At 36.5% G+C, this 14474-nt stretch overlaps 1 protein-coding gene across 2 annotated transcripts in view; it reads left to right on the top strand.

Annotated features, from left to right (window-relative positions):
- DNAJC10 (DnaJ heat shock protein family (Hsp40) member C10) overlaps positions 1–6212 on the top strand; it is a 54074-nt gene extending 47862 nt beyond the window's left edge. For both annotated transcript variants that reach the window (XM_059166849.1, XM_059166850.1), the window contains exons 21-23: positions 1186–1305; positions 3130–3234; positions 4284–6212. In XM_059166849.1, the coding sequence (XP_059022832.1) occupies positions 1186–1305; positions 3130–3234; positions 4284–4295 (237 nt within the window). In that variant the 3' untranslated portion in view covers positions 4296–6212. The remainder of the gene's footprint in view (positions 1–1185; positions 1306–3129; positions 3235–4283) is intronic.
- Positions 6213–14474: the final 8262 nt, after the last annotated feature.

The raw sequence follows: 14474 nt of genomic DNA, 5'->3' as shown, positions 1-14474 counted from the left end.
GGGACCCTTTCTATCTCTTTGGCTTTCTCTCTGTCCCTACCCCAAACCTTACAGTTCAGCCACAACGAGGTACTCCAAGTTTGTTGAACAAGTACATGCTGTTCCCTATCTCTAAAATGCCTTTTCCTTATCTTGGTCATGTGGATCTTTTCCTCCTTATCCTACAAAACCCAGCTTCAGTTGGCACTTCTGTATTCACTATCCCCATTTCAGTCAGTTCACTTTAATATCTTGTACTCCTTTGGTGTACTTACATAATGAATGTTAAATACTTAGTTACCTGTCTCCTCCATAAGACTGAGCTTCTTGAGGGCTAGTTTTACTAGTCTTGTCTAACTCAGTAAATGCTCATAAAACTTAACTGAATGCATAAAGTGAATACAGTCTGAATGTTTATTGTTTCTTTTAGCCTTCTCATTAGCCTATCCAGATTGTTAGCTTCCTGACTTCAGGGAGGTTTGCCCATGGGCTGTGAAACACTCACTAGAATGAGAAAGCTCCAGTTTCACCAGCCTAAAACAAAAGCTGAAAATCCCAAGCTATGGAAATTTCTTCAGCAAAGGGATTTCCAGGAGTCATAAAAGATTAGTTTAGTTATTGGATTGTCCTTCAAATAAGAGGTTATTTTCCACTTACTAGATCTTTTTCTTTTTTTATGCTTCCTTTTTCTTTAATAATTCAACAAAATGTTTTACTCCCTTTGTATTTAGCTTATTTTGTAATGCAACAGTATCTTGAATATAGCAGAAGGTTACTCAATATGAAAAAGACCATACCCTGAAGAGCAAGTCAGAGGCCTGATACAGAGGGACTGGAGGCTTAGGTAGAGTTGTGAGCCTTCCACAAAAGGAAGAGTGCTCCCTCAGCATGTGAGACCAGAGAAAGGAAGAAGGTGGATGAGGACAGAATCTGAGGTGTTTGTGGTGTGATGGACAGGGTGTGGGTACCAGGAAGGAGCTTTTCTTGATAAGATAAAGAGTTTATTTGCTCTTGGAGAGGTGTTTCTGGGTAAACAGGTGTTTAAAGAGCCAGTAAAAAGTTGGAAGGGTCTTACCAGGATGGAAAGGATGAAAGCTTAAGCCTTGACAGTGATAAAGATTTGAAAATATTTGTATTATTTTGCTTTGTGGTTGCCAAAATAGTTTATGCCACAGAGAATGACAAACCATATTTCTCTCTTTTCAGATGGTTAAAGGAAAAGTGAAAGCTGGAAAAGTAGACTGTCAGGCTTATGCCCAAACATGCCAGAAAGCTGGCATCAGAGCCTATCCAACTGTTAAATTTTTTCCCTACGAAAGAACAAAGGTACGTACAAGGCCTTCGTATATGTGCCTCTCCTTTAGCAGACCAAGTTGGAAAGGTTTGTTATTAGTCTGAATGTTTTTATTAGCTTTTTCTCCCTTTATCATTTCATTTGTATATGTGAAAAGAAGCTTCGGTAAAATATGCATCACGTGATTTTAAAAGGTTTTTCTGTCTCAAAGTTCACATGACCCACTGCCTTAAAATTTTTGTACTCTTAGATTACAGAAACTACTGAAGAGACATACTAGAATATTAGTAGTAGTTTTCTGAGTGGAGATTTAAGGTAATTATTTTCTGTGAAGTTCTGTATTTCCTACTTTTAGAAAAATATTACCTTTATTATTATTTTTCCCAGGAAACAAAAAAAATTAAAAGAATACTATCATAATTCATAATATTTTTTAAATAGACTAGTACCAGAACATTTATCTTGAGAAATATAAATTAGTGATTTAGACTATAAAATAAAACTTATGGTTCCTTGGTTTGGTTATAACTCCCTTCTGTGGGCCACTATGTGTTTTTTTTTCCCCTTCAAAAAGAAAACTAGACATCTACTGATGGGTCTTAAAATTCAGGTGATAACCCCTATGGTCATTTATATAAATGCATATACCTTTCAACCAATGTAATTGCTAACTGAAAGTATTCATGACTTTTGCTATCTTTCTGGGTAAAAGCATGACATTTTTGACAATGTATTAAATAAGGATTTGCTATGTATTCATGTTTTCTGGTAAAACATTTGAAGTAAGTCATTTCAAATATTTTTATACTTTTTGAGAAAGCTCATCAGCTTAAGATTTCATGTTTATTTATTAGAAATTATATTTTGGAGTTAAATAATGAAATTGGATGATGAATTTCAGAAGTCTAGTGTTGTCATCTAAATTTTTCAGTGAAGGATTTTGATTTGGCAAAGAGGTTAATTCTGTCTTAAGAACAGCCTGGGGTAAGCAGAACTCAGTGAGAGTAAAGGAGCTTATACTAGTACCTGAATCTTCATTTCTTTGGAATCATTGACTCGACTTTGATTCTCAGAACAGCTGAGAAATTTATGACATAGATAGGGGTCTTCACTCAGATGGTGTTAGGGAAGTATCAGTATAATGAGCAGTCACAGAATTAATCAGGCCATAGAAAGAGCTGTTTGAAAAGATGTTACCATGTGGCAGGAGAAGCCCAGAAGACATTAGGACCCCAAATACCCCTGTCCAAAACCAAAAGACAGAGGTGGACGTCCAGGCCAGATTTGAAAATCAAAGCAGAATAATGATTGTGGTAAATAGCAGTACGAATCAGGTGGGCAGGAACACACAAAAAAACCAAAATCCTAACATACAGTGTGGAGTTCCCACCAAGAAGGAAATAAATAACACCAGATCCAAGAAAAGCAAGCCTGATATATTGACCTGCCCCCTTCCCTGATTTTCAGCCACTGTCCTGCTCTGAGCAAATGAGAACCAGGAGACATACAGTACTTTCCAGTGTTGTTGACCAAGGTTTTAACTGTGCCTATGATTTGTATTAGATTGGAATGATTTGAATCCTGTGAGGGCTGTCTTTTCTTTACAGTTTAGTTATTTTAAGGCAATTGGAGTTAGCAATATCATTTTTTCCAATGAATTATTTTCATGTTCCCCTAACAGTATTGTATTTAAGTAAATTATGAGTTAACTGCTTTTGCAGCATTATTTCCTTGAAGAAATTTGAGTTTCAAATATTTAGAACTTTTAAGGAATATTTAATCAAATTTCTTAAATGGAAATGTCATGTTTTGAATAGATACCTTAAAGATTATAACAGGAATGTTTTTAATTTTAGAGAAATATTTGGGGAGAGCAAATAGATTCCAGAGATGCAAAAGAGATTGCTACCTTCATATATGAAAAATTGAAAAATCTCCAAAATCATGGAAAGAGAGATAAGGTAAGGACTAAATCTAGAGCTGACTTTGGCAAACATTATCTATTCTTACTGTACATTATATCAATAAACAGGTAGAGTAGAAGCTTCAAAAAATAGTAAAGTTGAAATTTCTTAATTTGGAAAATACGATAATCAGAATGTAGCTTGTAGGCACTAATAAGCATAGAAATTTAGATACATAAAACCATTTAACTCAAGTTTTGGCCATAGTTCACTACTTTATTTAAATTTTGTTCAATTATAAATAAAGCATTGACTTGTTGAGAATAAATATACTGGAGCCTCATAAAATATTTTATAAGGCAAAATATCTATTCTGGTAGAGTCAGGATATATTGGAACCATATTCGTCTTGGCCCCTTCTTGAATTTTTCTTACTCAAGAGGCAGTGCAAGCCCTTTGCTATTCTGTGAAAGAACTGTTCTTTTTTCCCTTTTTAAAATCATTGTCATCCTAGGACATACTTAAAAACAGGCCAAAGAGTGCTGGAGTGCTTTCTGAGTGGAATTTAATAAAATCATGTATGAGGTTGTTTTGTATTCTTTCCCTATAAGGTGAAAGAAGGACAAAGAAGAACAACCCAGATTCTGGAGAGGGCTAGAGACCTCTGGCCTTGGAGAGCCATATTAGAACTGCAGACTCCAACACAGAGGGCTTACATCCTGTTTGGGGAGTTATAAATCTTTATCTTCTTTACAAAAATATTTTTCCGATGTTTTTACCAGGTCAGCTTCCTCGAGAGGTTTTAAAGTATGACTCTTATCTCAAGTTAAACCTTTGAAATAGAAAATGTTATTAGACGTAAACCAGAATATCATAAATGAAATTAAGTTTAAAAACATACCAATATTATTACTTAAGTGTAATTAGTAGTATCTGCATGGACAGGTAAGAACTAAGAGATATCCTTTTCCATTGTGACAATTAGGCAAGGTGTATTTCATACAGTGATCCATTAGTTATTTTTTAAAAGGTAGAATACTATAAACTAATCAATATTTTAATATAAATTCATACTTTTTCTTTCAATCACTTTTACATTATTATAGGATGAACTTTAATGATGTTAAAGATGAAGAAAAAAGAGAAGGAATTCTAACAAATGACATCAGAAGACATCTTTTTAGGATGTTACTACTTGGTGGGAATAAATGAACATTATCTTGGACTTGTAATTGCACTGTCTGAATTCTGTACAACACTGGTATAAATGAAGGGTCTGCAAACTTTTTCTATAAAAGGCCAGATTGTAAAGATTTTAGGCTTTGTAAACCATAATACAGTTGTCACATACTGTTTTTGTTTTGTTTACAGCCCTTTAAAAGAATGCAAAAACCATTCTTAGCTCAGGGCCATACACAAACAGACCACAAACCACATTCAGTTCATGGGCCAGAGATTACTGACCCCTGGAAATGATGTTAAGACTGGCTGGCACAAACAGGAGCCTGTTGAGTTATGTACATATGTGTCTAAGTTGTACGAAACTGGTCTCTATTTCTTAAAGTTTTGTGGCTGGCCTGAAGAGCTGTAACTTAGTTTTTGTCACCTGTTCTGAAATGGGATGAAACAGATTCTGTTTCCTTTAAAAAAAAAAAAAAAACACACTCCCACTGTGGCAAACATACTGTTTTCATGGTGTTTTATAGTGAAGCGACTTTTCATTTTCTTTCTAAAGTTTGAAGAACTGATTTTAATTTTTCACAATTGAGAAAAGTTTTTGTAACAATAAATGAACCCAGTAGATTTCTACAGCCTCTAGAAATACCTGAGGAAAACAATATTTGGAGCTGGTAAGTGGGCTGTGTAGTGGGCCCAAGTATATCAAGTATATCAGGTATTTAGAGTTCTGGATTTTAAACATATGTGTTTATTTATCTTCTGAATTGCTTTCTTAGAAGTTTTACCCTGTGATAGTAATTGACTTTTGAAGTATTGTTCTAATATTTATGGTTTTTGTCTTCTGGACTTTGTTTTGATATAGATCCTTTATTTACATTTGCCTCTTCCCCTCCCCCCACAGTTGAGGTTTTTTTCACTCATCTGATTTATTATTCAAATAGGAAAAGTAACTTTACGGTTTTGTTTCACTGTAGCTCATAATGACACTGCGGTTATTCCATTTATTAGTTTGCTGTTGAATGCTGCCATTTTCAGATAAATATTGGCATAACAACTTATTTTTATAAGAAAAGTATATAAATCTAAGGCTGGGCTCTTTTCATTTCTTGGTTGTTCAGACTAAAAGAATCTGGAATTTTCCTTGCATCTTAACAAACATGTCAGTAACGTGTAGTTGTTTAGTTACAGTTCAGAGTGCATTAAAAACTCTAATTGTTTGAAAGAGGTCAGCAAATTAAAAAAAAAAGTTTCCCCAAAAACTTACTAGAATTATGCTCTATTATATTGGAAGATTTATTTGATGTCACTTTATCTCCTTCTCAATATTTCCTCATGAAGATAATTATTTTATCACTGCAATATCTACCAAAAAAAATTTTTTTCTAGTCTAATCCTATTCATACCCTCCATTTTTGCTTCAGTTGAATCCTTTAAGTCCTATTACCCTTGGATTCCACTTCACATATGTGAGCAGTTACAGAACAATTGCCACTTCTAACTTTAATACCACCTTTTTGAAATACGATCAGTAATGGCACATGCCTTTCATATGTTAAATTCTCACTGTCTGGAAATCTCAAAATTGGCTTTCCACAATAATTCCAAAATGGAAGATGTAAAGAAGTCTTGGTAAATGTTTATTGAATTAACATATCAATTATGCAAATACCACTGTGCTGGACACTGAAGCATATGTAGAAGGAATCTAAGGGATGGTTCCTCTCTCCCAAGTGTCTGTAATTCACAGTTCTGACACTGAACCCATAAATAGGTTTATAGTTACCTATACTACTAAATATAAATACAATTCCAAACTTATTGAGAAACGTTATAGGCAGTAAAAAAAAAAAAGTAAACATTATATATCCTGTAACCTGGTGCCTATGGAGTTGGCTCTAAATCCAAGGCTACTGGGAGTCCTATTAAATGATATATATCCTACAATATCCATCAGGAAGCAATTTTCTGCAATCACAGGTGTCATTGAGTATCTCAAGAACAGCTGGCAGAATTAACAGTTTTAACAGCCATGTAAGTGCAGTGGATCACCCCTGAAGAGTGCCAGGTCAGATGTGCCATTTCTCTCAGCAACATCATTTTTGTGTGCAGCTGACCTTTGGTAACACAACACCATTTCTAGCAGACTGGAGCATTTTCTATCAGGCAATTATATTTGAAAATTAGATACATTTAAATATGTGGCTATATAAAACAACTTGGAGTTTGTGTTTTTGATGTTAGTGATGCTTACCTATTCCGATTTGCATATTTTATTTAAGATCTTTTATCTTTTTTACTTAAGGTATATGATTAAGATAAAGGAAAAGGAAATTATTTTTATATTGTAAAAGTTTTCTTTAAATTTGTGCTTTGTTTTCTAACAGTATTCAAAGCGGAAATTTTCTTAAGTACAATGATCAGATTTGCTGTGTTGTTTCCTATGGGACACATTTACATAGATATTTAGAATATGAAAGCCTTCAATGCAGTAATAATTTTTAGCCCTTTTAAAACAGATTCTTTATATAATTTGGCCATAGGTCTACCAAACTCAGATAAATGTCTTAAATTAGACACATTCAGTCCATTATGACTATTAAATAGTACAAAATTAACAAAATATATTTAAAAAATTTTTTTTTAATTTTTTTTGTAATGTTTCCTGTAATTGATTCTGAGGATGAGAAGAATATCTTTCTAGAGTATGCTACTTTACACATAAACAAACTTTTAAAGACACCTAAATTCTTCTGGTGAACAGCTTATTTTCGGTAAGAGTAATGGGAATTTGTTAGCCACCAGACTAAGTAGAAATGTGTTACTGATCATACACCAAAGTGTTAGTGATTTACAACTTGAATCTTTCTTACTTTTAACACTAAATTTGCACTTAGTTTCTTGTACCGTCACCCAGTCCCCTTGTTAGCAGTTGAATCTATTTTGTGAAAGGTGATTAACCCAAATTATGGCTGCAAGCTAATGCCAGACCAGCCAGTATAATATCTTGATCAGTGGGTTACACTGCTCACTTGAGTGCATTCCTTAGTACCTGCTGTCCTATTAAAAAAGATACAGGAGGTGCCTGTTGGTTCAGTCAGTTGAGCACCCACCTTCAACTCATGTCATGATCTCAGGGTCCTGAGATCGAGCCTCGCATCAGGCTCCCTGTTCAGCAGGGAGTCTGCTTCTCTCTCTCCCTCTGCTGCTTCCCTACTTATGTTCTCTCACTGTACTCTCTCTCTCTCAAATAAATTAAAAAAAAAAAAAAAGGGATACAGATCAAAAACCTATTCAGAAAGATCTGTGCTGATGTCCAGAAAAAAACTGTTCCATATAAATTGTTCCATATTAATTAAATAACTACTATTCTAAACATTTTAAATTTTCCATCCTCAAATAAAAAAGAATTGGTCCCAGTAGAAAGTGGTGAGATAGGAGGCTCCTAAACTCACCTCCTCCTATGGACACACTGAATCTACAGCTATGTACAAAACAATTCCCTCTAAGAGAAATCCAGACACTAGTAGCCAAGCGATTCCTATCCATCAGGTTAATGAGAGAAAAACCCACACTGGAGTGGGCAGAAGCAGCAATGACACAGTCTTATAAACCCCATCCCCCCAGTGCAGTGCCACAACAAAGAGGGAACTTGTGACTGCCAACCAAGAATACATAGCAAAATTGTCCTTCAGAATTAAAAGTGGGAGTATTACAGATAAGCAAAAGCTGAAGGAATTAATCATCACTGAACAAGCTTTACAAGGAATGTTAAAGTGATTTCTTTAAGCTGAAATGAAAGGGTATTAGTAAATACAAAACATTGAGGGATGCTTGGGTGGCTTCGTTGGTAAAGTGTCTGCCTTCTGCTCAGGTCATGATCCAAGTGTCCTGAGGTCAAGCCCCACATCAGGCTCCCTGCTCAGCAGGGGGCCTGCTTCTCCCTCTGCCTGTGCCCTCTCTCTAATAAGTAAAATCTTTAAAAAAAAAAAAAAAGAAAGAAAGAAAGAAAAAGTATCAATCTCACTGACCAAAATAAATACATAGATTCTGAATAATGTGATGCTGGTGGGTCCATCATTTTATAAATCTAGTATAAAGGTTGAAAGACAAAGGTAGTAAAAATAACTACAGTAATTTGTTCATACTAAAGATTCAAATTGTGACATCAGATACACAAAAGGAGAATGAAGTAAAGTTTTTGTAGGAGAGTAAATTGTTAGCATAAAATAGACTAATGGATTTAAAGATGTTTCATGTAAGACTCATGATAACCACACCAAAACCTATAATAGATGCACAAAGAGAACTGGGGCAGTTGGGTGGCTCATTCAGTTAAGCATCTGCCTTCAGCTGGGGTTGTGATTTCAAGGTCCTGAGATTAAGCCTCACGTTGGGCTCTCCACTCAGCAGGGACTCTGCTTCTCCCGCTCCTTCTGCCCTCACCCTCTGCTTGTGCATTAGCGTGCTCGCTCATGCTCTCTCTCTCAAACAAAATCTTTAAAAAAAAAAAATGGAATTAATGTGAATAGCTACAGAAAATGAACAACTCACAAAGGAAGACTGCAAGAGAGGAAGAAAAGAACTATAAAACAGCCAGAGAACAATTATGAGATGATATTAGTAAGGTCTTGCCTACCAATAATTAAATGTAAATGAATTGAATTCTCCAATCAAAACAATAGCTGGACAAATTGAAGAAGACAAGACCCAACTATGCTGTCTACTGGAACTACTACATCTTTAACGACACACATAAGCTCAGGAATGAGGAGAAAGAAGCTGTTACAAATGGAAACCAAAAGTTGATATAGCTATGCTTGTCCATCAAAATATACTTTAAAACAAAGACTAGTAAGTGACAAAGTCACTGTATAATGATAAAGGGGTCAAACGAAGTAACACTTGTAAATATTTATTCATCCAAATTAGGAGGACCTAAATATGTAAAGCAAATGTTAAAGGTAGAAATAGTAATAAAATAATAGTAGAATATGTCAGTCCCCACCCGCTTTGATCAATGGATAAATTGGACAGAAAATCAACAAGACAAAAAACATTGGATGTCTGTTCATCTGATCTAACTTGTAGTCTAAGTTAGACTACAAGTTACAGACCATTCCACCCAAAAGCAGAACAGACATTCTCAAATGGGACTCTCCAGGTCAGATTTTATGTTAAGCCACAAAACAAGTCTTAGTAAATATGATAAGTTTCAAATCATTTAAAGTAACTTCTGATCATAATATTATAAAGCTAAAAATTACAAGAAGAAAACTAGGAAATTACATATGTATGGAGATTAAACAACATGCTGTCAAACTATCAATGGGTTAAAAAAAAAAAAGATGAAAATAAAACAGCAAATCTTATGGGAGGCAGCAAAAGCAGTACCACTATAAGTTTATAGTGATGAAAAACCTTCATTAAGAAAAAGGAAAGATTTGGGGCACCTGGGTGGCTCAGTGGGTTAAAGTCTCTGCCTTCAGCTCAGGTCATGATCCCAGGGTCCTAGAATCGAGCCCCACATTGGGCTCTCTGCTCAGCAAGGACCTGCTTTCTCTCTCTGCCTGCCTCTCTGCCTCTCTGCCTACTTGTGATCTGTCAAATAAATCTTTAAAAAAAAAAAAAAAAAAAAAAGAAAGAAAGAAAGAAAGAAAAAGGAAAGATCTGAGGAGAAGGGAATATGGGAGCAGAGTAGGAGGGCCCTAGGTTTCCTGTGTCCCACAAATCTGACTAGATAACTATCATATCGGCCTAAATACTCTAGAAGTCAATCTGAAGACTGACAGAACAAACGCCACAACTAAAGGTAGAAAAGAGGCCACATCAAAGAAGGTTGGAAGTGCAGATGCAGCTTGGGAGAGAAACAGAGGGAGCTATAGTCCTGGAGAAGGACAAGGGACACGCTACCACACAGGGAAAGTAAATCCCTATAGAAATTGGCTTGGGGGGCACTTGGGTGGCTCAGTGGGTTAAGCCTCTGCCTTCAGCTCAGGTCATGATCTCAGCGTCCTGGGATTGAGCCCCACATCAGGCTTTCTGCTCAGCAGGGAGCCTGCTTCCCCCCTTCTCTTTGCCTGTCTCTCTGCCTACTTGTGATCTCTCTCTCTGTCAAGTAAATAAAAAATTAAAAAAAAAAAAAACTTTAGAAATTGGCTTGGGAAGTGAGAAGGCCCAATTTTCATGAGTTCTTGCAACCAGTGGGATTTAAAGCTCAGATTATAAAGGTCACCATGCTTGGCTCTGGGAGAGCTTGGAAGACATTGGGGCTACTCTTGGAGAAAAGGAAGGACAAACAGCCCATGGACACATTGTGGAAACAGCGATCTGAAGAGCACATGGGGCACACGGTGAAGAGGTTGTTCATCTTGGAGCACATGCCAGAGAGGCAGTATTCACAGACCTCTCCAGGAGCAAAGGAACTGACAGAGCCATTTCCCTCATCCATCCCTCACCGTAAGCACAAGGCTACCCATGGGAACCAGCACAGCACTCACACTTACTACCTAACCTACACCAAGCCCTGTCCCCTACAATCTAGTGGAACTGCCCTTCCCAGTCATGCTGACCCTCATGAGTCCCAGCATGGGGGGCGGGGGGCTCAGAAGACTGGCCCAAAGCCCTGCCAACACAATTCCTGACCCAGAAGTTTTCTGAGGCCTTGGTTCCAGTGGTGGTGGCAGTGACGGTTCTCATTTCACAAACAGACCAGAGCACACCTAGTTAAAATGCACAACATTCAGGCCAAGGACCAAACATGACAGGGAAAGAGAGCCTCTGCAGCTGACTGGCCTGAAGGATAAAGTGGTCAGGACACAACAGCAAAGCACATACAGCACACACTAGAGACACTCCCAAAAGCAGCAGGCCCTAAAGAACAAGGGACCCTACACTGCATGACACTACAGGACCTATTCTTCATAAAGCCATTATCCTCAAGAACAGGAGACATGACGGACTTATGTTACACAAATAAACAGGAACAGAGACTTAGACAAAATGGGAATGCAGAGGAATTTGTCCCAAATGAAAGAACTGGACAAGGCCATCACTGGAGATCTAAATGAAACAGATAGAAGTAATATACCTGATGGAAAATTTAAAGTTTTAATGATCATAAAGATACTACCCAAATGTGATAAGAGTGGAGAACATCAGTGAGACCATTAACACAGAGATAAGGAATAACATAGAGATAAAGGGCTCAAAAAACAAAATGAGACACATATTTGGTGGGGAGAATAGCAGGCAAGAAGAAGCAGAAGAATGAACTAATGACCTAGAAGACAAAGTAATGGAAAGTAATCAAGCTGAACCAGAGAAAAACTGCAAAACAAGAATATACAGAGGGAATTCAGTGACTCCAACAAATGTATTAACATTTGCGTTGTAGGAATTTCAGAAGAGAGAGAAAAGGGAGCAAATAATATATTTGAAGAAATAATAGCTGAAAACTTCCCTAATCTGGGGAAGGAAACAGATATCCATATCCAAGAGGCACAGAGAACCTCAACAAAATCAACAAAAGCAGATCTACACCAAGACATATTGTAATTAAAATGGCAAAATATAGTGATTAAAAAAAAAATATTGAAGTTAACAAGACAAAGGAAGACAGTTACATACATACAAAGGAAACCCCATAAGGCTATTACCAGATTTTTCAGTAGAAACTTTCCAAGCCAGAGGGGAGTGACATGACCACGTTATACCAGTTAGAATGGCAAAAATTAACAATAGAGGAAACAAGTGTTGGTAAGGATGTGGAGAAATGGGAACCCTCTTACACTGTTGGTAGGAATGAAAGCTGTTTTAACCACTCTGGGAAACTGTATGGAGTTTTTTCAAGACATTAAAATAGAGTTACCCTATAACCTAGAAAATGCACTACTGGGTATTTACCCCCAAAATACAGATGTAATGAAAAGAAGGGGCACATGCACCTCAATGTTCATAGCAGAAATGTCCACAATAGCCAAACTGTGGAAAGAGCCAAAATGCCCTTCAACAGATGAATGGATAAAGAAGATGTGGTCCCTATATACAATGGAATATTACTCAGCCATCAGAAAAGATGAATACCCACCATGTGCATTGACATGGATAGAACTGGAGGGGATTATGCCAAGTGAAATAAGCCAAGCAGAGAAAGGCAATTATCATATGGTTTCACTCATATGTGCAACATAAGGAATAGCACAGAGGATCACGGAAGAAGGGAGGGAAAACTGAATGGGAAGAAATCAGAGAGGGAGACAAACCATGAGAGACTCTGGACTCCAGGAACCGAACTGAGGGCTACAGAAGAGAGGGGTGTGAGAGGATGGGGTAACCAGGTGATAGGTATTAAGGAAAGCACATGTGATGATAAGCACTAGGTGTTATATGTAACTAATGAATCATTGAACACTACATCAAAAACATGATGTACTATATGCTGGCTAAATGAATAAATGTGCTGAATGGGGAAAAATTTGCAGCCAAGAATATTCTATCCAGCAAGGCTATTTTTAAGAACAGAAGGAAAGGAAACAGGTTTCCCAGACAAAAACTAAATTTCATGGCCACTAACCCAGCCCTGGAAGAAATATTAAAAGGAAATCTTTGAGTGGAAAGAGAAGACCAAAATCACAGCATGAAGTCAGGAAGCACAAAAGCAGTAAAAGTGAATATTTCTATTTTAAAAAATCAGCCAAGGAACTCAAAAGGATATAAAATATGACACCATATGGGATGCCTGGGTGGCTCAGTCAGTTAAGCATCTGCCTTCAGCTCAGGGTCCTGGGATCAAGTCCCACATCAGGCTTCTTGCTCAGCAAGGAGCCTGCTTCTCCCTCTGCCTCTGCCATTCCCCCTGCTTATGCTCTCTCTCACACACACAAATAAACTCTTTGAAAAATGAATAAATAAATAAAAATTAAATACGACACCACATATCTAAACCATGGGGAAGAGAGGAGTAAAGAATGGGTTCAAACTTAAACAACCATCAACTTACTACAGACAGCTCTATGCAGAAGAGGTTATATAAAAATCTTACAGTAACTATATATCAAAAACCATTAAGTATGCAAAGAATAAAAAAGTTAAATCCAAAAATATCAGTAAAAGATACTAGCAAACCATAAAAGACAAGAAAGGATTGGAGAAAATCTTCAGAAACAACCACAAAACAAGTAATAAAATGACAATAAATACATATCTATCAATAATTACTTTGAATATAAATGGACTAAATCCTATAATCAAAAGACATAGGATGGATTTTTAAAAAACAAGATCCATCTGTATGTTGGCTACAAGAGACTCATTTTAGACCTAAAGACACCTGCAGATTAAAAGTGGAGGGGTGGAGAATTACCTATCATGCAAATGGATGTCAAGAGAAAGCCAGAGTAGCAACACTGAGTTAAAATAGACTTTAGAACAAAGACGTATGTTATATAATAATAAAGGGGACAATCCAACAGGAAGATATACTAATTATAAATATGCAGCCAACAAGGGAGCACTAAAATATATGAAACAGTTAATAACAAACATAAAGGAACTAATCAATAATAAGACAGTAGGAGACTTTAATACCCCACTTACATCAATTGCTAGATCCATCTAAAAGAAAATCAGTAAGGAAACAGTAGCTTTGAATGACACACTGGACCAGATGGACCTAATAGATATATTCAGAACATTCCATCCTATGGGTGCTTGAGTGGCTTCGTTGGTTAAACATCTGACTGTTGATCTCAGCTCAGGTCTTGATCTCAGGGTTGTGAGTGCAAGCCCCGCACTGGGCTCCATGCTGATGTGGAGTCTATTTAAAAAAAGAAAAGAAAGGAAAAGAAAAAAAATTCCATCCTAAAACAGCAGAATGCACATTATTTTCAAGTACACTTGGAACATTCTCTAGAATAGATCACAAATTAGCCCACAAAACAAGCCCCAACAAATTCTGAAAGTTCAAAGTCCTAGCATACATCTTTTCTGACCACTACACTACCACAAGAAAAAAATCTGGAAAGACAAGAGTCACATGGAGATTAAATAACGTACTACAAAATAATGAATGTGTCAACCAGGAAATCAAATAAGAAATTAAAAAATCACATGGAAATAAA

This window comes from Mustela lutreola, chromosome 3 (assembly GCF_030435805.1).
Source record: "Mustela lutreola isolate mMusLut2 chromosome 3, mMusLut2.pri, whole genome shotgun sequence".
Classification (NCBI taxonomy): domain Eukaryota; kingdom Metazoa; phylum Chordata; class Mammalia; order Carnivora; family Mustelidae; genus Mustela; species Mustela lutreola.
The sequence above is the reverse complement of the archived record's forward strand: the minus strand, read 5'-3'. Positions and strand labels throughout refer to the sequence as shown.